General features: G+C 43.9%; 2 protein-coding genes across 4 annotated transcripts in view; both read right to left on the bottom strand.

The window, feature by feature from the left end:
• Nucleotides 1-9,872, bottom strand: part of LOC124038533 (casein kinase I-like) — a 30,625-nt gene extending 20,753 nt beyond the window's left edge. Inside the window, exons 1-3 of one of the 3 annotated variants that reach the window (XM_046354541.1) lie at nucleotides 9,497-9,872; nucleotides 7,859-7,959; nucleotides 7,515-7,625 (exon numbers count right to left, since the gene is read on the bottom strand). In XM_046354541.1, coding sequence (XP_046210497.1) covers nucleotides 7,515-7,625; nucleotides 7,859-7,934 — 187 coding nt within the window. In that variant the 5' untranslated portion in view covers nucleotides 7,935-7,959; nucleotides 9,497-9,872. The remainder of the gene's footprint in view (nucleotides 1-7,514; nucleotides 7,626-7,858; nucleotides 7,960-9,496) is intronic. The other 2 variants (XM_046354542.1, XM_046354543.1) reach the window with 2 other exon arrangements.
• Nucleotides 9,873-10,279: 407 nt separating this feature from the next.
• LOC124038762 (trinucleotide repeat-containing gene 6B protein-like) overlaps nucleotides 10,280-22,459 on the bottom strand; it is a 50,436-nt gene continuing 38,256 nt past the window's right edge. Inside the window, 9 exon segments of the mRNA XM_046354833.1 lie at nucleotides 10,280-12,324; nucleotides 14,637-14,776; nucleotides 14,932-15,002; nucleotides 15,377-15,586; nucleotides 19,310-19,402; nucleotides 19,911-20,054; nucleotides 20,273-20,434; nucleotides 20,807-20,968; nucleotides 21,303-21,483. Of these exon segments, the coding sequence (XP_046210789.1) occupies nucleotides 11,820-12,324; nucleotides 14,637-14,776; nucleotides 14,932-15,002; nucleotides 15,377-15,586; nucleotides 19,310-19,402; nucleotides 19,911-20,054; nucleotides 20,273-20,434; nucleotides 20,807-20,968; nucleotides 21,303-21,483 (1,668 nt within the window). The 3' untranslated portion in view covers nucleotides 10,280-11,819.

The raw sequence follows: 22,459 nt of genomic DNA, 5'->3' as shown, positions 1-22,459 counted from the left end.
GATCATATACTTACTTCCCTCATTAAGCTGCAAATCAATTTATAACATTTTTGACATGAGTTCTCCTGGATTTTTGTTGTTGTTATTCTGTCTCTCACTGTTCAAATAAACCTACCATTAAAATTATAGACTGATCATTTATTTGTCAGTTGGCAAACATACAAAATCAGCAGGGTATCAAATACTTTTTTCCCCTCACTGTAGGTTGGAGTCATTAAAACTCGTTTTTCAACCACTCCACAAATGTCTTGTTAACAGATTATAGTTTTGGCAAGTCGGTTAGGACACCTACTAAGTCATTTTTCCAACAATTGTTTAGACAGATTATTTCACTGTATCACAAGTTTACATACACTAAGTTGACTGTGCCTTTAAACAGCTTGGAAAATTCCAGAAAATGATGTCATGGCTTTAGAAGCTTCTGATAGGCTAATTGACATCATTTGAGTCAATTGGAGGTGTACCTGTGGATGTATTTCAAGGACTGCCTTCAAACTCAGTGCCTCTTTGCTTGACATCATGGGAAAATCAAAAGAAATCAGCCAAGACCTCAGAAATAAAATTGTAGACCTCCACAAGTCTGGTTCATCCTTGGGAGCAATTTCCAAATGCCTGAAGGTGCCACGTTCATCTGTACAAACAATAATATGCAAGTATAAACACCATGGGACCACGCAGGAAGGAGATGCGTTCTGTCTCCTAGAGATGAACGTACTTTGGTGCAAAAAGTGCAAATTAATCCCAGAACAACAGCAAAGGGTGCAGGCCAGGCAGCAGGCTGTTAGCCAGCCTGCCAGCATAGTGGAGTCTGCCACTAGCACAGTCAGTGTAGTCAGCTCAGCTATCACCATTGAGACCGTGTCTGTGCCTCGACCAAGGTTGGGCAAAACTAAACATGGCGGTGTTCGCCTTAGCAATCTCACTAGGATAAAGACCACCTCCATTCCTGTCATTATTGAAAGAGATCATGGTACCTCACATCTCAAAATAGGGCTACTTAATGTTAGATCCCTTACTTCAAAGGCAATTATAGTCAATGAACTAATTACTGATCATAATCTTGATGTGATTGGCCAGACTGAAACATGGCTTAAACCTGATTAATTTACTGTGTTAAATGAGGCCTCACCTCCTGGCTACACTAGTGACCATATCCCCCGTGCATCCCGCAAAGGCGGAGGTGTTGCTAACATTTACGATAACAAATTTAAATTTACAAAAAAATAAATTATGTTTTCGTCTTTTGAGCTTCTAGTCATGAAATCTATGCAGCCTACTCAATCACTTTTTATAGCTCCTGTTTACATGCCTCCTGGGCCATATACAGCGTTCCTCACTGAGTTCCCTGAATTCCTATCGGACCTTGTAGTCATAGCAGATAATATTCTAATCTTTGGTGACTTTAATATTCACATGGAAAAGTCCACAGACCCACTCCAAAAGGCTTTCGGAGTCATCATCGACTCAGTGGGTTTTGTCCAACATGTCTCTGGACCCACTCACTGTCACAGTCATACGCTGGACCTAGTTTTGTCCCATGGAATAAATGTTGTGGATCTTAATGTTTTTCCCCATAATCCTGGACTATCGGACCACCATTTTATTACGTTTGCAATTGCAACAAATAATCTGCTCAGACCCCAACCAAGGAACATCAAAAGTCGTGCTATAAATTCACAGACAACACAAAGATTCCTTGATGTCCTTCCAGATTCCCTCTGTCTACCCAAGGACGCCAGAGGACAAAAATCAGTTAACCGCCTAACTGAGGAACTCAATTTAACCTTGCGCAATACCCTAGATGCAGTTGCACCCCTAAAAACTAAAAACATTTCTCATAAGAAACTAGCTCCCTGGTACACAGAAAATACCCGAGCTCTGAAGCAAGCTTCCAGAATATTGGAACGGAAATGGCGCCACACCAAACTGGAAGTCTTCCGACTAGCTTGGAAAGACAGTACCGTGCAGTACCGAAGAGCCCTTACTGCTGCTCGATCATCCTATTTTTCTAACTTAATTGAGGAAAATAAGAACAATCCGAAATTCCTTTTTGATACTGTCGCAAAGCTAACTAAAAAGCAGCATTCCCCAAGAGAGGATGACTTTCACTTTAGCAGTGATAAATTCATGAACTTCTTTGAGGAAAAGATTATGATTATTAGAAAGCAAATTACGGACTCCTCTTTAAATCTGCGTATTCCTTCAAAGCCCAGCTGTCCTGAGTCTGCACAACTCTGCCAGGACCTAGGATCAAGAGAGACGCTCAAGTGTTTTAGTACTATATCTCTTGACACAATGATGAAAATAATCATGGCCTCTAAACCTTCAAGCTGCATACTGGACCCTATTCCAACTAAACTACTGAAAGAGCTGCTTCCTGTGCTTGGCCCTCCTATGTTGAACATAATAAACGGCTCTCTATCCACCGGATGTGTACCAAACTCACTAAAAGTGGCAGTAATAAAAACTCTCTTCTCTTGAAAAAGCCAAGCCTTGACCCAGAAAATATTTAAAAACTATCGGCCTATATCGAATCTTCCATTCCTCTCAACATTTTTTGAAAAGGCTGTTGCGCAGCAACTCACTGCCTTCCTGAAGACAAACAATGTATACGAAATGCTTCAGTCTGGTTTTAGACCCCATCATAGCACTGAGACGGCACTTGTGAAGGTGGTAAATTACCTTTTAATGGCATCGGACCGAGGCTCTGCATCTGTCCTCATGCTCCTAGACCTTAGTGCTGCTTTTGATACCATCGATCACCACATTCTTTTGGAGAGATTGGAAACCCAAATTGGTCTACACGGACAAGTTCAGGCCTGGTTTAGATCTTATCTGTCGGAAAGATATCAGTTTGTCTCTGTGAATGGTTTGTCCTCTGACAAATCAACTGTAAATGTCGGTGTTCCTCAAGGTTCCGTTTTAGGACCACTATTGTTTTCACTATATATATTACCTCTTGGGGATGTTATTCGAAAACATAATGTTAACTTTCACTGCTATGCGGATGACACACAGCTGTACATTTCAATGAAACATGGTGAAGCCCCAAAATTGCCCTTGCTTGAAGCATGTGTTTCAGACATAAGGAAGTGGATGGATGCAAACTTTCTACTTTTAAACTCGGACAAAACAGAGATGCTTGTTCTAGGTCCCAAGAAAAAAAGAGATTTTCTGTTGAATCTGACAATTAATCTTAATGGTTGTACAGTCGTCTCAAATAAAATTGTGAAGGACCTCGGCGTTACTCTGGACCCTGATCTCTCTATTGAAGAACATATCAAGACCATTTCAAGGACAGCTTTTTTCCATCTACGTAACATTGCAAAAATCAGAAACTTTCTGTCCAAAAGTTATGCAGAAAAATTAATCCATGCTTTTGTCACTTGTAGGTTAGACTACTGCAATGCTCTACTTTCCAGCTACCCAGATAAAGCACTAAATAAACTTCAGTTAGTGCTAAATACGGCTGCTAGAATCCTGACTAGAACCAAAAAATTTGATCATATTACTCCAGTGCTAGCCTCTCTACACTGGCTTCCTGTCAAAGCAAGGGCTGATTTCAAGGTTTTACTGCTAACCTACAAAGCATTACATGGGCTTGCTCCTACCTATCTCTCTGATTTGGTCCTGCCGTACATACCTACACGTATGCTATGGTCACAAGATGCAGGCCTCCTAACTGTCCCTAAATGTTCTAAGCAAACAGTTGGAGGCAGGGCTTTCCCCTATAGAGCTCCATTTTTATGGAACGGTCTGTCTACCCATGTCAGAGACACAAACTCAGTCTCAACCTTTAAGTCTTTACTGAAGACTCATCTCTTCAGTGGGTCATATGATTGAGTGTAGTCTGGCCCAGGAGTGGGAAGGTGAACGTAAAGGCTCTGGAGCAACGAACCGCCCTTGCTGTCTCTGCCTGGCCGGTTCCCCTCTTTCCACTGGGATTCTCTGCCTCTAACCCTATTACAGGGGCTGAGTCACTGGCTACTTGGGCTCTCTCATGCCGTCCCTGGAAGGGGTGCGTCACCTGAGTGGGTTGATTCACTGATGTGGTCATCCTGTCTGGGTTGGCGCCCCCCTTGGGTTGTGCCATGGCGGAGATCTTTGTGGGCTATACTCAGCCTTGTCTCAGGATGGTAAGTTGGTGGTTGAAGATATCCCTCTAGTGGTGTGGGGGCTGTGCTTTGGCAAAGTGGGTGGGGTTATATCCTTCCTGTTTGGCCCTGTCCGGGGGTGTCCTTGGATGGGTCCACAGTGTCTCCTGACCCCTCCTGTCTCAGCCTCCAGTATTTATGCTGCAGTAGTTTATGTGTCGGGGGCTAGGGTCAGTTTGTTATATCTGGAGTACTTCTCCTGTCCTATTTGGTGTCCTGTGTGAATCTAAGTGTGCGTTCTCTAATTCTTTCCTTCTCTCTTTCTTTCTCTCTCTCGGAGGACCTGAGCCCTAGGACCATGCCCCAGGACTACCTGACATAATATAATAATAATAATATATGCCATTTAGCAGACGCTTTTATCCAAAGCGACTTACAGTCATGTGTGCATACATTCTACGTATGGGTGGTCCCGGGAATCGAACCCACTACCCTGGCGTTACAAGCGCCATGCTCTACCAACTGAGCTACAGAAGGACCACATGATGACTCCTTGCTGTCCCCAGTCCACCTGACCGTGCTGCTGCTCCAGTTTCAACTGTTCTGCCTTATTATTATTATTATTATTCGACCATGCTGGTCATTTATGAACATTTGAACATCTTGGCCATGTTCTGTTATAATCTCCACCCGGCACAGCCAGAAGAGGACTGGCCACCCCACATAACCTGGTTCCTCTCTAGGTTTCTTCCTAGGTTTTGGCCTTTCTAGGGAGTTTTTCCTAGCCACCGTGCTTCTACACCTGCATTGCTTGCTGTTTGGGGTTTTAGGCTGGGTTTCTGTACAGCACTTTGAGATATCAGCTGATGTACGAAGGGATCTATAAATACATTTGATTTGGTTTGAAGATGCTGGAGGAAACAGATACAAAAGGATCTATTAACCACAGTAAAACGAGTCCTATATCGACATAACCTGAAAGGCAGCTCAGCAAGGAAGAAGCCACTGCTCCAAAATCGCCATAAAAAAGCCAGACTAGGGTTTGCAACTGCACATGGGGACAAAGATCGTACTTTTTGGATAAATGTCCTCTGGTCTGATGAAACAAAAATAAAACTGTTTGGCCATAATGAGCATCGTTATGTTTGGAGGAAAAAGGGGGAGGCTTGCAAGCCGAAGAACACCATCCCAACCGTGAAGCCATGGGTGGTAGCATCGTGTTGTGGGGGTGCTTTGCTGCAGGAGGGACTGGTGCACTTCACAAAATAGATGGCATCACGAGGAGGAAAATTATTTGGATATATTGAAGCAACATCTCAAGATATCAGTCAGGAAGTTAAAGCTTGGTCGCAAATGGTTCTTCCAAATGGATAATGACCCCAAGCATACTTCCAAAGTTGTGGCAAAATGGCTTACGGACAACCAAGTCAAGGTATTGGAGTGGCCATCACAAAGCCCTGTCCTCAATCCTATAGAAAATTTGTGGGCAGAACTGAAAAAGCGTGTGCGTGCAAGGAGGCCTACAAACCTGACTCGGTTACACCAGCTCTGTCAGGAGGAATGGGCCAAAATTCCCCCAATTTATTGTGGGAAGCTTTGGGAAGGCTACCCAACACGTTTGACACAAGTTAAACAATGTAAAGGCAAAGCTACCAAATACTAATTGAGTGTATTTAAACTTCTGACCCACTTGGAATGTGATGAAAGAAATAAAAGCTGAAATAAAATCACTCTACTATTATTTTGACATTTCACATTCTTAAAATAAAGTGGTGATTCTAACTTAATTTTTACTAGGATTAAATGTCAGGAATTGTGAAAAACTGAGTTTAAATGCATTTGGCTAAGGTGTATGTAAACTTCCGACTTCGACTAAGTATTTTAGACCTTTTACTCAGTACTTTGTTGAAGCACCTTTGGCAGCGATTACATGTTTTTTGGGGGTATGACACTACAAGCTTGGCACAACTGTATTTGGGGAGTTTCTACTATTCTTCTCTGTAGATCCTCTAAAGCTCTGTCAGATTGGATGGGGGGGGGGCGTCGCTGCACAACTATTTTCAGGTCTCTCCAGAGTTTATCGATTGGATTCAAGTCCGGGATCTGGCTGGGCCACACAAGGACATTCAGAGACTTGTCAGGAAGCCACTCCTGTGTTGTCTTGGCTATGTGCTTAGGGTCATTGTCCTATTGGAAGGTGAACCTTCGCCCCAGTCTGAGGTCTTGAGCACTCTGGAGCAGGTTTTCATCAAGGATCTCTCTGTACTTTGCTCCGTTCATCTTTCCCTCGACCCTGACTACTCTCCCAGTCCCTGCCGCTGAAAAACATCCCCACAGCATGATGCTGCCACCACCATACTTCTCTGCAGGGATGGTGCCAGGTTTCCACCAGACATGATGCTTGGCATTCAGGCCAAAGAGTTCAATCTTGGTTTCATCAGACCAGATAATCTTTTTTCTCATGGTTTGAAAGTCCTTTAGATGCCTTTTGGCAAACTTCAAGCAGGCTGTCATGTGCCTTTTACTGAGGTGTGGATTCCGTCTGCCCTCGCTACCATAAAGGCCTGATTGGTGGAGTGCTGCAGAGATGGTTGTCCTTCTGGAAGGTGCTACCATCTCCACAGAGGAATTATGGAGCTCTGTCAGAGTGACAATCGAGTTCTTGGTCACCTCCCTGACCAAGACCCTTCTCTCCCGATTGCTCAGTTTGGCCGGGCAGCCAGCTCTAGGAAGAGTCTTGGTGGCTCCAAACTTCTTACATTCAAGAATGATTGAGGCCACCGTGTTCTTGGGGACCTTCAATGCTGCAGAAATGTTTTGGTACCCTTCCCCAGATCTGATTGTTTTCTTTCCTGACATGCATTGTCAACTGTGGGACTTATGTAGACAGGTGTGTGCTTTTCCAAATCATGTCCAATCAATTGAATTTACCACAGGTGGACTCCAATCAGGTTGTAGAAACATCTCAAGGATGATCAATGGAAATAGAATGCGCCTGAGCTCAATTTCTAGTCTCATAGCAAAGGGTCTGAATATTTTTCCAAACAAGGTATTTCTGTTTTTTATTTGAAATATATTAGCAACAATTCCTAAAAACCTGTTTTCGCTTTGTCATTGTGAGGTATTATGTGTAGATTGATGATGGAAAACATGTATTTCATCCATTTTAGAACAAGGCTGTAACGTAACAAAATGAGGAAAAAGTCAAGTGGTCTGAATACTTCCCAAATGCACTGTATAAGCTAATGTAACTGACCGGGGTTTGATCCCAGGTCCTACGTGTCACAAAATGGAGTTAGCCCTCTAAGCTAAAGCCTAGGCATTAGCTTGAAAAACCAACACAAGTCTTCAGGTTAGGGTTTCCCCAACACAGTCACCACCCACCCCTGACCACACCCTCTTGTCCTAATCATCTCTCACCTCCTCCCTGCATCATCTTGTAGAACTTGCTCTCGATGTGGAGTTGTGGGTGTTTGGTCTTCACACATTCCAGCTTAATGGCCACCTCCTCACCCGTGGCAATGTTAACACCTGACAGAGACACAGAAAGTGACACATACCATGACCACCTTTTTGATGATGCAATCACCATGGCCTACTCTGACACAATATTTATTTTTATGCCCAAATTTGATGTGTTCAATGATGAAATGTGTTGGGACAGAATTTAACGTTTGTATGGAAGGCAGTCCATCCTGGAGTATGTTAATTAAGAGGTTTGTGAGAAAAGTCGTGTTAGAGCTCCATTCAAATGAAGGTCTTACCCAGGTAAATGTCTCCAAAAGAGCCACTTCCTATCTTCCTGCCGAGGCGGTACTTGTTTCCCACTCTCAGCTCCATGGTTCCTGCTTGTCTTCACAATTCACTGAGAGGGCAGACATACAGGAGGACACACAAACTGTCATCAATCAAACTGTAGATCGATATAGCAGAAGGAAAATGTGACGCAGCCCAGTTCCACCACAATCTCAAAGGGCTCCAACTCAAATAAGATGTTACAAAAGGGAGAATTGGTTACAAAATGAGAGCTGGGACATGAGAAGGCCCAAAATGAAGACAGAGTCAGACATGGAAAAAGGAGAAAACATTATTTAAGACAAGATAGTGGGAGTGAAAAAAAAAGTGTGGTTAAAATGTTGATTTAAAAAAAGTTTATTTCTTCTCTGAAGAAAGTTGGGTGATTTACCTATGGATTTGAAGGATCATGAGTTGGGAGAGGGCAAATGCAGGAGAAAACTCAGTGTGAATGTGACTTCATTAATTCAGCACTATGAACAAGCCATCTCACCTCAAAGGAAACCAGTATATACACAAACAATTAGCATAGCCTAATAATCTCAGAGTCCCCAAAGAAACTAAGTGAAATACATTTTCTTCCATCACAATACAGGGAGAAGTTTACTATGGAAAATGGCTGTGGTGGTGTTTAAATGCATACAATAGCGAAGGCACACTGATGATAAAGACAGCAATTAAACACATTTACCATTTATATTTATGCGTTGTACGGGAAAATGGCTGTGGTGGTGTTTAAATGCATACATAGCGAAGGCACACTGAGCGAAGGCACACTGACCAGCGGGGCACTCAAGATGCCCCGCCGGTGTCTTATTTGTAAAGGTTGTGATTTGTCACAGATGAACACTAAACAGATCAATAGATTAACTAATAGTTCCATTGTATTCTATTATACTATTCCACAGTCATACATAATGGTGGTGGATGAGATAAATCCTAACATCGATAGAAGATGAAGCAAGGTAATGATAGATGACACAAACGTTGGATTTGAATTTGAGCCGATAGCAGGAAAATAATCCTGCAGCATGAGTAAATGTGATTTATCATATGCATTATAATTAACGGACATGTTCGTAGGGGTTTGTGTATTTTTCGTAAAGGGAAATCAATTCTGAAATTTCAAACTTCAGAAGCGTTTTTAAACCTTAAATATACTATACATTTTGAATTTCCTGCAACAGTGTGGTCAAATTAAGATCCTACATCTGTAGAATCTACATGCAATCCCTTATAATCTTACCATGATAATTTTACACTGTAAAACCAACTTAATTTAAGGTCAAACTCTTGTTCATATGAATGCACAAGTCAGTCAACGATAAGTAGCCTAGCCTACAAGCCTATTACAAAATGTAGCCCTATTGTTGTTGCAAGGTTGAAGCGCTGCTCCGTAGCAAGATGCCAGAGTCAACAACGTAATTTACTGCAGATCTAACGGAGTAAACCAGACCTGGGAAGCTAGATTAAACCTATCCAAAAAGTCTCATTCATATAATTTGGGCTCCATTAGAAACATTAGCATTCAGGTTGTTTGTCAAAATTTGCACAAAGCCGCACCCTTGGCTTGGGAAAACCTCGGTCGAGAAAAAATATTAACCTACCTTCTGATTCTGACTCGCCTGTTTAGGTCCCTGTACAAACCCCAATCAGAATTCCCCGATTTAGCAGTGGACCCGTGCCATTCCTCCCCTCCTCACCCGTTTGATCAAGCTCTTCAGGGACTGCTGCCTTCCTTCCACCGAGGTGCTGATCAGGACGTTATCATTCTAACAGCACCATGGACAGAGAAAGACGACTGCGGAGTTTTACAAACCATTCCTCACCTTCATGACCCAGATGTCAACGTCCAGCGGTATAATCTGGTCTAGTCTGCACTGCGAATTACAGATATTTTGGTGTAAACTCAGAAATTCAGCTATCCCCCTCTCGCTCGCCTGTTATTACACCATTGACAATATCAATGATGTCATTCAGCACAAATCACAAGAAAATGCCCGGATTGCCTTAAAGACATCGCGCATCACGCAGCTGTCACCTGCACATTTGAGTAATTTAGCAGACGCTCTTATTTTACAGGATCAATTTGTGAAGGGCACATCGACAAATGTGTCACCTAGTTGGCTCGGGATTCAAACCAGGTAACTTTATGTTACTGGCCCAACTGCCGCCCTGTTGTTCCACTGTTGTGAATGTCGTGAGCTTGTGCACGGTCCAAGGCTGCTCATTCCACTGAAAGCGTTCTAGTTCGTCTGTGCATGGTGTTCTCATTTAATTCTTTATTTAATTATGCAAGCCAATAGATTGCTCATGGTAAAGGTTTACTTGATGTTCAGTCTAGGACAACAGTGCTGCTGTGTTGTGGTTCAAACCAATGACAACCAGACTTTAATACAACCTTTTATTGTCTTGTTCTTGTTTGCTTAAATTAAAATGTCCTCCTTTGTAAAAATCCCAAAAGAAACTAAAATAACCTGAACAGGAGTGATAAAGCCCACCTTAATTTAAATTGATACACAAAACATTTTACAATTAGTAACTTTAACGTGTTTGCAAAACACTGCTCCAGCTCTGCTTGGTTTGGTAGGTTTTGGCATCTTAACATGGATGCCTTCAGTTGGTTGCTTCTTTTTTTTTTAAAGAAAAAAGCTTATTGCAATTCAGACCCCCCCCAAAAAATGCTGCTAAAACCACAACTTAAGAGAAATATGCATTAGTGCCTATGTTGTTGAACTTCGAGCCACACACACACACACCTGATGTAAGCAGTCACACACACATTTGTCTCCCTGAAAGGGAAAAGCATTTCAGACACACACACTTTTCCTATCACACATCACCAGCACACAATCACGCACTTGTTAATCATGTTCTCATCGCCAAAAGGAATTCACCACGGCAACGACACACACACAGGGCGCATTCCTATGCTTAGACGTTGCTGATGCCTGACAGTTCTTACTCAAAATACCTATCCAGGCATAGTATCAGCTAACCACTTCATGTTATAAGAATTTGTCAGTCGATGACGTGGCAGGCAAACATTGGTTGTTGCGTCACCTCATCTTAGCTGTGAAACGCACCCACATGCTCCTCCCATCATCCCGTCACTCCTCTCATGCACAGTTCCACAGGCAGGCAGGAGGGCACCTTGTACAGCTAGTAACAAGTGATCAGTCATCCTCAGCATGGCATTATAAGAACCAACTTGATTGAGTAAGAAAACATAACGAGGTCAGCATTTTGAAGTAAAAACTAAAAAGAGAGAAAGGACATCTTGGATTTTTCCACAATTTAACCAACATACAACAAGATACATTAGACATCATAGCAGTGACATAGCAGTGTGTAACTGGTGAGAAAGAGAGTCAGAAAGGGTTGGGCCAGGTAGGTAGGGACTGTAGGCCCGGTGCTGTGAAAACAAGTCATCCTGTAGGTTTGTATAGTAGAGGGGTGTTGTAATAAGGTGTTACACAATCACATAGGAACAGCTCCATGTGTTGTCATGTTGTTGGTTTCTCTACAGGGCCTGAATGATAGGATCTCAGGATACTCAGTGAGTTCTGGTTAATGGGTGAAGAGTCGTCATCCAGATGAGTGAGTAACGGATTCCACCTTGGTCTGTTCTAGTCTTGCTGTTGAAGTCTTCATTTAAGGGAAAAATATGTATGTATGTTGAGTAGTGTTGGCATGTCACGGTCTATTAATGACACAATGTGTGAGAGTCAGAGGATCTGCATGTTTGTGACTAGTGTCATTTCATCTGTGTGTGTTTAAGTATGTATATGTGTGTGAGAACATGTGTAAATGTATGTTTATTCGGTGTGTACACACACACACACACACACACACACACACACACACACACACAGTATAAATACATTTATACTGTCTTCACGTGTAGGTTCATGTATTAGGTGTGGTCATTCAGATGGAATCAGCCCCTCCTCCTAGCAGGTCTCCAGGCAGCAGAGCAGCAGGACTCCCCATCTGGTGTGGATCCTCTATGGCAGGGGACCCCCACATACTACTGCTGGGGTACCCACCACCCCCCATCCCTCCCCACAAACCCTGTCTGCTGAGCTCCACACCCCCAGCCACCCCAGCACCGTTGCTGCTCCACTGGGCAAACATGCTCAGGCCGGGCCCCTGGGCAGGGGTAGTATCCAGGCAGCCTCCTGTACTGTCCAAACTCTGCCAGCCAGAGCTGACGGGCCCTGAGCTGCCGCCTCCTCCAGGGGCAGAGCTCTCTCCTCCTCCTCTGGTTCTGTCTCGTTCCCTCTCTCCACTGCTATTGGCCCCCACTGCACCGGTCCCTGTGGGCCCCCCCTGGCTTCCGCTGGCCCCTCCCGCCTGGGAATGTGCAAAATAGCGAGCAACCTCTTCCTCGCTCACAAACTTGGCCAAGATGGTGGTATTGCCCAGGACACACCTGGAAAGAGAGAGGAGGGTGTAAGGAGTGATTTAATGTTGTTTTGTGTTCACTGGCTGTTATCTATTAGTCGTAACATTCTATTATAGTAACCCCCTCATTAAGTCTATGCAGGTTTTTCCCATTTCCTATGAAATCACTGTATTCCTAGCCAACCAGACAGTCTGCATGGAATGTCTTTGATTTTCAGTCTATGGTTGGTCCATCTATTGAACCAGTGTTTTCTTTCCACCAGCACAGGAGTAGCCAGCCAGAAGGCCAGCAAGAAAGCTAATCTGAAAACAAGACTCCCTAAATTCTATCAGCATATCGATTGTGCTACCAGGGCTGGTAAAACCCTGGATCATTGTTATTCTAACTTCCGCGACGCATATAAGGCCCTCCTCCACCCTCCTTTCGGAAAAGCTGACCACGACTCCATTTTGTTGCTTCCAGTCTATAGACAAAGTAAAACAGGAAGCTCCCGCTCTCAGGTCTGTTCAACGCTGGTCGACCAATCTGATTCCACGCTTCAAGATTGCTTCGATCGCAATCGCAACCATACTGCCCTAACCCATCTGGACAAGAGGAATACCTATGTGAGAATGCTGTTCATCGACTACAGCTCGGCATTTAATACCATATTACCCTCCAAACTCGTCATCAAGCTAGAGACCCTGGGTCTCGACCCCGCCCTGTGCAACTGAGTACTGGACTTCCTGACGGGCCGCCCCCAGGTGGTGAGGGTAGGTAACAACATCTCCACCCCGCAACACTGGGTCCCCCACAAGGGTGCTTTCTGAGCCCTCTCTTGTACTCCATGTTCACCCATGACTGCGTGGCCATGCACGCCTCCAACTCAAATCATCAAGTTTGCGGACGACACTACAGTGGTAGGCTTGATTACCAAGAACGACGAGACTGCCTACAGGGATGAGGTGAGGGCCCGTGGAGTGTGGTGTCAGGAAAATAACCTCACACTCAACATCAACAAAACAAAGGAGATGATCGTGAACTTCAGGAAACAGCAGAGGGAGCACCCCCCTATCCACATCGACGGGACAGTAGTGGAGAGGGTAGTAAGTTTGAAGTTCCTCGGCGTACACATCACGGACAAACTGAATTGGTCCACCCACACAGACAGCGTGGTGAAGGTGCAGCAGCGCCTCTTCAACCTCAGGAGGCTGAAGAAATTCAGCTTGTCACCCAAAGCACTCAAACTTTTACAGATGCAACCGAGAGCATCCTGACGGGCTGTACCACCGCCTGGTACGGCAACTGCTCCGCCCACAACCGTAAGGCTCTCCAGAGGGTAGTGAGGTCTGCACAACACATCACCGGGGGCAAACTACCTGCCCTCCAGGACACCTACACCACCCGATGTCACAGGAAGGCCATAAAGATCATGTCGTGGAAGGATCAGAATTTGTTGGTAACATTTGTAAGATGTTTAATATTCATCAAATGTGTGTAAGTTACTTCTCATCAGAATGGTATTTTTGATAATACTGTGGAGAGGTTGCAGTCATGTTCTATGTCAAAACTCATTTGCATGGGCCACAGAGAGGGGAGAGGTCAAAGTGTCATCATGTGTAAACATATCTTTTACTCCCTACCTTTTTCCCAGTGGGAAAAGGAGGGTTGCAGTGTCTGGAATCATTCTATGCTCCCTCTAATGTTGCTTTTATCTTAACCTATAGCCTCACCCTCCTCTCCGTGAGTTTGTATTTTGAGTTGGTTGTGTCTAAATGACAATTTGATATATGCCTGTTGACATGGAGGATTTGGTTTATGGTTCTGGATGCAAAAATTAGCTAAAATGTTACTGGCCACTGAAGAGATCCACTGGCCCGAAGGGTTTTTACTGGCCCCGGAGGGCCATCGTTAATGTTGGACCCTGCACTCTAAAGAAAATAAATGACTGTGCTAGAAAACAATAGGTAAGTGGATTTCGACTATATGGGACGTGCAAATTCATCCCCTCTCCAGAAACTCGACACCAATCACAACACAGACCCAGGTACCGAGAGGCGGGACAGACAGCACTGTCAAACCAGCAGTGTTTCTCTGTTGTCGCTCAATTTGTGACCGACAGGCGCACTTCCTATCAAAATATGGCTAGAAGATGTATGACGTTCATTCTAGCGGGAGAGAGCTCAGCAGACTTTTTCTAACTAGAAAACTGAAAAGTAGCCTAGTTAATTTAAGTGGAAAAAGTATCTGTCTGAAAAGGAGTCTGTAATCGTCTGTAAAGCCGGCAGTAAAACACAGTGGAACTGCTGCCGGTTCATCTACAGAACTACACCATGATTGACAGGCTAAGAGGAACTTACATGTGTAGTGCACTCTGGGCCTTCGCAGCTTCCTGTGGGGTGCTGTAGCGAATCAGAGCGCTGCCCTGGGTCAGGCCAAGGTGAAAGGTCAGCAGGGGGCCATGCTGCATACAGATGGTACGGAGGGTGGAGCCGTCGATCTGCAGGAGTGGACACCATGGAGGGACTGGGGTTAGGGATGACTTGTGCGGTAGAGGTGATATGTGCAAGAGAAGTGATGCTGTATGTGTGCACATGCGTGTGTTGTCCCGAGGAATGGTGTGTGTAGTCTTTATGAGGGATGATGTGTGTGTACCTGTGGAGTGAGATTGCAGAGCACCAGCCAGCAGCTTCCTCTGGAGGTCCCCCCATCACTCCAAGCAGAGCCTATTAGCACCAAACCACACACAGGGATCAGTTCCACATAGTAGACAACCCAAACCTTTGTACATGCGGCAGCCAGTTCTGGACCAATGAATGAGAAATAAGCCCTACTGTACTTTAAGCTTGGTGAATAAAATATAAGTGGGCTCTGAGGCCTAACCACCTAGCTATGCAATTTCTCTGGGGATCTGTCCCAAATGGCACCCTATTCCCTTTATAGTGCACTACTATTGACCAGGGCCAATAGGTAATAGGGTGCCATTAGGGATGTGGAATCAGAGCAAGGCAACAGACATCTGGGTAAATTTTATACTTCACCAGGTAGCAGGCAGGACAGACCAGGGTGGAAAGACTCAAACACTCTGTTATGACATTACCAGGGCCATATCTGGTTTCCTGGCTCCCGCTCGAGCTGCCCCAGCCACGGGCCTGCCACGGGCCACGGGACGGCGAGGCCTGCTTCTGATTGGTGAGTCCCGGGGGTGGGCGTGGCAGCTGCTGGGACTGTTGGTTGCGATTGGTCTTCCACATCTTGTTGTGTCCAATGGGCTCAGGGGGCCAGCTGGTCTTGTACTCCGTGTACTTTGCTACAGGCAACAGGGAATTAACTAGTCAGACCTGGGTCTGACTAACAGCAGGATAAACTCAGGCAGTTGAGACTTGAAAACATTTGAGAGTAAATAAAAGGAAAAGCAGAGTGTATATTTCGAACTAGAGGTCAACCGATTAATAGGGCCGATTTCAAGTTTTCATAACAATCGGAAATCGCTATTTTTGGGCGCAGATTTCCGATTATTAAAAAAATTATATATATATTTTCTGGCTTTTATTTAACTAGGCAAGTCAGTTAAGAACATATTCTTATTTTCAATGACTGCCTAGGAACAGTGGGTTAACGGCCTTGTTCAGGGGCAGAACGACAGATTTTCACCTTGTCAGCTCAGGGGTTCCAATCTTGCAACCGCACAGTTAACTAGTCCAACGCTCTAACCATGGCACTCCATGAGTAGCCTGCCTGTTACGCGAATGTAGTAGAAGCAAAGGTAAATTGCTAGCTAGCATTAAACTTATCTCATAAAAAACAATCAATCATAATCACTAGTTATAACTACTGATCCAGTTTAGCAGGCAATATTAACCAGGTGAAATTGTGTCATTTCTCTTGCGTTCATTGCACGCAGAGTCAGGGAATATGCAACAGTTTGGGTTGACTGGCTCATTGCGAACTAATTTGCCAGAATTTTACGTAATAATGACATACATTGAAGGTTGTGCAATGTAAAAAAAAATATTTAGACTTAGGGATGTCACCCGTTAGATAAAATACCGAACGGTTCCATATTTCACTGAAATAATAAACATTTTGTTTTTGAATTGATAGTTTCCGGATTCGATCATATTAATGACCAAAGGCTAGTATTTCTGTGTGTTATTATGTTATAATTAAGTCTGATTTGATAAAGCAGTCTGACTGAGTAGCAGAAGGCCCGTAATCATTAATTCAAACAGCACTTTTGTGCGCTTTGCCAGCAGCTCTTCGCAAGCACAGCGCTGTTTATGACTTCAAGCCTATCGGCCTATGGCTGGTGTAACCAATGTGAAATGGCTAGCTAGGTAGCTGGGTGTGCACTAATACTGTTTCAAATGTCACTCGCTTTTAGATTTGGAGTAGTTATTCCCCTTGCGCTGTCTATGTGTTGCCCAGGTAGGGGCAAGGAGGGGGACAGAAGCTATACTGTTACACTGGCAATACTATAGTGCCTTTAAGAACATCTAATAGTCAAAGGTATATGAAATACAAATGGTATAGAGAGAAATAGTCCTATAAATACCTTATGAACTACAACCTAAAACCTCTTAACCTTGGGATATTGAAGTCTCATGTTAAAAGGAACCACCAACTTTTATATGTTCTCATGTTTTGAGCAAGGAACTGAAACGTTAGCTTTTTACATGGCACACATTTTATATGGCACATATTATATTACTTTCTTCTCCAACACTTTGTTTTTGCATTATTTAAACCAAATTGAACATGTTTCATTATTTATTTGAGGCTAAATGGATTTTATTGATGTTTTATATTAAGTTAATTCAGTATTGTTGTAATTGTCCTTTTACAACTAAAAACAAACAAAAAAATAGTCAGATTAATCGGTATCGGCTTTTTTGGTGCTCCAATAATCGGTATCGGCGTTGAAAAATCATAATCAGTCGACCTCTATTTCGAACCACAGGAGAATGTTTAGGGTGTGTTTGTAAATTCACTGGAGTGCCAGAGTGCACTCTGGGCAATCATAAATTCAGAGCGTTTCGCTCTCGGGAGCGTTCAGAGTGCACACACTGGACGGTCTGGGTGAGGAGTAGGGTTGAGCAGAGTGTTCTGACCTCACAACGGCAGTCAAGTAGCCAAGCTAACTGGCTAACTTGCTATCTACAGTGGGGCAAGTATTTTGTCAGCCACCAATTGTGCAAGTTCTCCCACTTAAAAAGTTGAGGCCTGTAATTTTCATCGTAGGTACACTTAAACTATGACAGACAAAATGAGAAAAGAAAAACAGAAAATCACATTGTAGGATTTTTAATGAAATTATTTGCAAATTATGGTGGAAAATAAGTATTTGGTCAATAACAAAAGTTTATCTCAATACTTTGTTATATACCCTTTGTTGGTAATGACAGAGGTCAAATGTTTTCTGTAAGTCTTCACAAGGTTTTCACACACTGTTGCTGGTATTTTGGCCCATTCCTCCATGCAGATCTCCTCTATAGCAGTGATGTTTTGGGGCTGTAGCTGGGCAACAGACTTTCAACTCCCTCCAAAGATTTTCTATGGGGTTGAGATCTGGAGACTGGCTAGGCCACTCCAGGACCTTGAAATGCTTCTTACGAAGCCACTCCTTCGTTGCCCAGGCGGTGTGTTTGGGATCATTGTCATGCTGAAAGACCCAGCCACGTTTCATCTTCAATGCCATTGTTGATGGAAGGAGGTTTCCACCCCCATGCTTCACAGTAGGTATGGTGTTCTTTGGATGCAACTCAGCAATTATCTTTGTCCTCCAAACAAGACGAGTTGAGTTTTTACCAAAAAGTTATTTTGGTTTGATCTGACCATATGACATTCTCCCAATCTTCCTCTGGATCATCCAAATGCTCTCTAGCAAACTTCAGACGGGCCTGGATATGTACTGGCTTAAGCAGGGGGACACGCATGGCACTGCAGGATTTGAGTCCCTGGCAGAGTAGTGTGTTACTGATGGTAGGCTTTGTTATTTTTGGTCCCAGCTCTCTGCAGGTCATTCACTAGGTCCACCCCATGTGGTTCTGGGATTTTTTGCTCGTCGTTCTTGTGATCATTTTGATCCCACGGGGTGAGGAGATCTTGCGTGGAGCCCCAGATCGAGGGAGATTATCAGTGGTCTTGTATGTCTTCCATTTCCTAATAATTACTCCCACAGTTGATTTCTTCAAACCAAGCTGCTTACCTATTGCAGATTCAGTCTTCCCAGCCTGGTGCAGGTCTACAATTTTGTTTCTGGTGTCCTTTGACAGCTCTTTGGTCTTGGCCATAGCGGAGTTTGGAGTGTGACTGTTTGAAGTTGTGGACAGGCGTGTTTTATACTGATAACAAGTTCAAACAGGTGCCATTAATACAAGTAACGAGTGGAGGACAGAGGAGCCTCTTAAAGAAGAAGTTACAGGTCTGTGAGAGCCAGAAATCTTGCTGGTTTGTAGGTGACCAAATACTTATTTTCCACCATAATTTGCAAATATATTAATTAAAAATCCTACATTGTGATTTTCTGGATTTTCTTTTCTCATTTTGTCCATCATAGTTGAAGTGTACCTATGATGAAAATGACAGGCCTCTCATCTTCTTAAGTGGAAGAACTTGCACAATTGGTGGCTGACTAAATACTTTTTTGCCCCACTGTACTTCCAGAGAAAAACGAGGGAACAGATTGCTGACCTTTTTTACTTGTCCGAGCAGAGCTGCTTAGGTTGTTTTCATGTTATCCAGAGCGTTGGTGACTAACGGTGCTGCTGGAAACAATTTAATTACGAGTTTTTGCCGACGTTTACTGACACATTCAACGGGTGTTGAGTGTTCGTAAATTAATTAGTTATTCTGCGCTCTGGCATACTCAGAAGAGAATGCTCTGAAATCAGAGTAGATAGCCAGAGTGAATTTGCGGACGCACCTTAAGTGAACGTGATAGCGCTTTTGGTGAAAGGCACCTTAGGACTTCATAGCACATCCATAAAGCATACATAGCACATTCATAGTGTTACTGCGTTTTCAGTCTTACCTGAGTTGTGTGCGTTGTTGAGGGGGCTGTCTGAGGCACTGTAGGGCCAGGCACCAGGTGAAGGCAGCAAGGTGTTCAGGGAGGGGTTGGCTTCTAGAACACAAACACAAAAAGCTTAACTCATGGGGGCCACGGTGGCTCGTGGGTCTGCGTACCCACATCCATACCCCCCACCTTGTGAGAAAAACATTTTAGCGGCCCCTGACGTGACAGCGAAGATTAACATAAAATCTTATGTCATGCAATTCTGCAAATTTTTCCACAAGGCATAGAAACAATTTAGCAGTTTTAAAGAAAATTTGTAAGTTGGACTAAGTTCCCAAAAAAATGTAATCTGAAATTGTTCCACGGACCACCAGTTGTCCATCCCTGATATAGTAAGAGAGAGTATATTATTAACACAACTTAATGTTTAACTGGTGCATGCATTGATGGATATGATTTCAGTGGTATACTAGTTTCTTTGACTTTGTGAGGACGAGGGCTGATGACAGCATACTTATGTAATATGTCAGGTCAGCTGTTCTCTTATCAACAGGTGCTCGGAAAGTGGATTGAGTCATAGATACAGTCGTAACTCTGCTTGAGTCTCGGTAGGTACCTGTGTTGTCTCTTAGCAACTGGTGCTCGGTGTCATTGAGGCTGGACGGCCCAGGGATTCCCATCATACTCCCTGGGGTCATGTAGGGGTCAGACTCTGGGTCGATGCTCTGGATCCCCTTCCAGGGCACGCCGGGCTGGAACTCTGACAAACAGAAATTCTTGATTTTTATTTTGAAAACAAACAGATGAAGCCACCTCACCGACTTAACCCTGGTCCCAGAGAGCTACAGGGTGTTTGTTGCAGGCTTTTGTTCCAGCCCAACACTGGCTGATTCAGGGGATTTGGTCAAATCAGGTGTGTTAGTGGTTGGATAGATCAAAATCATGCAGATTCAGTTGGTATTTAGAATGGCCACGCACCAGGAGGCCAGCTGGACGTGCCCTGGGGCTTGGAGCCCATCTTGTTCCCAGGAGTACGGTGCCAGTTGTCCCTCTGGAGGGGCATGCCTAGCCCCTCCCCTCCCATCATGTCATACTGGGAGTATGGAGAGCCCCCCCTTCTCATAGGGGTGGACATAGGACCTGAGAGGAAGAGGGGGATTGAAAGAGGGAGAAGAGAAGACAATAAAAGAGCGATACAGAGGAGAGAGAGAGAGATGAAGAAAGACGACAAATAAAGCCAGATGAAAAAGCAGAAGATGGGTCAACAATCAACATATATATGCTGGCATTTACATTTGAGTAAATTAGCTGACACTCTTGTCCAGAACGACTGACATGAGCAATTGGAGCTAAGTGCCTTGCTCAAGGGCACATCAGCATATTTCCGGCTTGGGGATTCAAACCAGCGACCTTTCGGTTACTGGCACAACACTCTTAAACACTAGTCGACCTGCTGCCCCATGTCATACTATAATTCATTCCGTAAACTCACTACAGTGTTAAGACTCTTACCGTTTTTGTTGAGGCTCTCAGGAGGGGAGGGGGCAGGAGAGTGACCCTCCATCATCCATTTGAAGCGGGACTGCTGCCCCCCCATGTCCTTCATCCCCCCTGGGCCTCCCATCACCGAGCCCCCCATGTCCAGACCAGACAGGTTCACTCCTCCACCATAGCCTGAGAGGGAGGGGGACATGTAGGGGTTAGCACTGATGGCAGGGGGCCTGTATGATTCAATTACATGCAGAGAATCCGTCAGTATGCAATGAAAATCCTCAAGACGGTTTACACTGACAGTAAGCATTTGGTTGGACAGTGTGTACTATGTGTATCCTGTACATACGACAAATAAAACTAACATTGTTAGTGGTTTGTATTGAAAATAAGATGTATAACAGTTGTCAAAATGAGTTGGACGATCTCTCGGGTAAAATGGAAAATCAAGCATTTTTGAAAAATAAATGATAATCTATCCTTTACGTCCATTCATGTCATTATTTACACCGCTCACCAGAGTAGCCCTGTGTTTTCTGGTGCAGGTCCACAGAGCCACCCATGCCTGGATGGGGCAGGGAGTCAGTCATAGGCAGTTTGGGGCCTCCTCCTCCCAGGTCAGAGGGTGATAGTTTGGAGCCCCCTCCGACACCCTGCTGCTGCCTCTGCTGCTGGAGAACAGCCACGATCCTAGCCAGCTGAAGAGAGAGAGATGAGCGATGGGTGAAATTGGGAACCCTGTGAGCAGACATGGCAACATGGGTGCAACACCAGCCTATGACTATTCATGTGAAAAGTCATACAAATCAGAATTCAACATTTGTGTTCAAAACATATAGTATTTCCTCATGTACAGAGTTTCACCTGATTCATAGCGGGCACGTTTAGTTTAAGGTTGAAATAACTAGGGTTTCGTTCAATGTTCATTAAACATTGAGGCACTGATCAAATTTGAGGTTCTTGTGAGCGGAAACTTGAACAGTGTGAGAATTTCATGCAACTTCTGGTGCGCATTCACTGTGAACACTGAGGCTGTACCCTTACAGTTTGACAGTAGCCAATAGGCAATTTGAGCATTAAATATAGGCCTACCAACAAAACCAATGGAGCAAATCCCATAACAATTTCACATCGAAATAGCTTTTGAATTATATGATCTGGCCTATATGTGGTGTTCAATGCATGAGACTTACATTATGAAGGCTTGACATTAATTTATGATTTTTTACTTGGCCTTTAACACCATGGACCAAATAGGTGAATGTAAATTGCATTGTATGATGCAAGAAACCCCTTTATAAAATAAAATGTATTATTATTACCATACAGAGAATTAGATAATGTAGGCTACCCCTCTGCCTATTGGCTTATTCATGCCGGTCTCAAAATACAATACCCCTTTGATTAATAATGCCCCCTTTGATTAAGACAAGCTTTTTACCTTAAGACTGGCTTTTCAAAGAAATGTAGCCTACATGTTTTGTGCTCTTGTAGGAAGCAGTAACTCCTCACTGCTGACCTATACTTATGTATAACTGGGATAATAACTGCTAACCTGCAAAGAACTGATCTGAAAAGTGCCTTCACTCGCAGCTGATTAAAAGACCGCTTGTGGGCCACCCCTGCCAATAGAATTCTACGCCGTTGCGTTCTGGCTCTGCCTACCACAAAATC

The sequence above is a fragment of the Oncorhynchus gorbuscha genome, linkage group LG06, assembly GCF_021184085.1.
Source record: "Oncorhynchus gorbuscha isolate QuinsamMale2020 ecotype Even-year linkage group LG06, OgorEven_v1.0, whole genome shotgun sequence".
Classification (NCBI taxonomy): Eukaryota; Metazoa; Chordata; class Actinopteri; order Salmoniformes; family Salmonidae; genus Oncorhynchus; species Oncorhynchus gorbuscha.
Note: the sequence above shows the minus strand (reverse complement) of the source record. Positions and strands in the feature narration are given on the sequence as shown.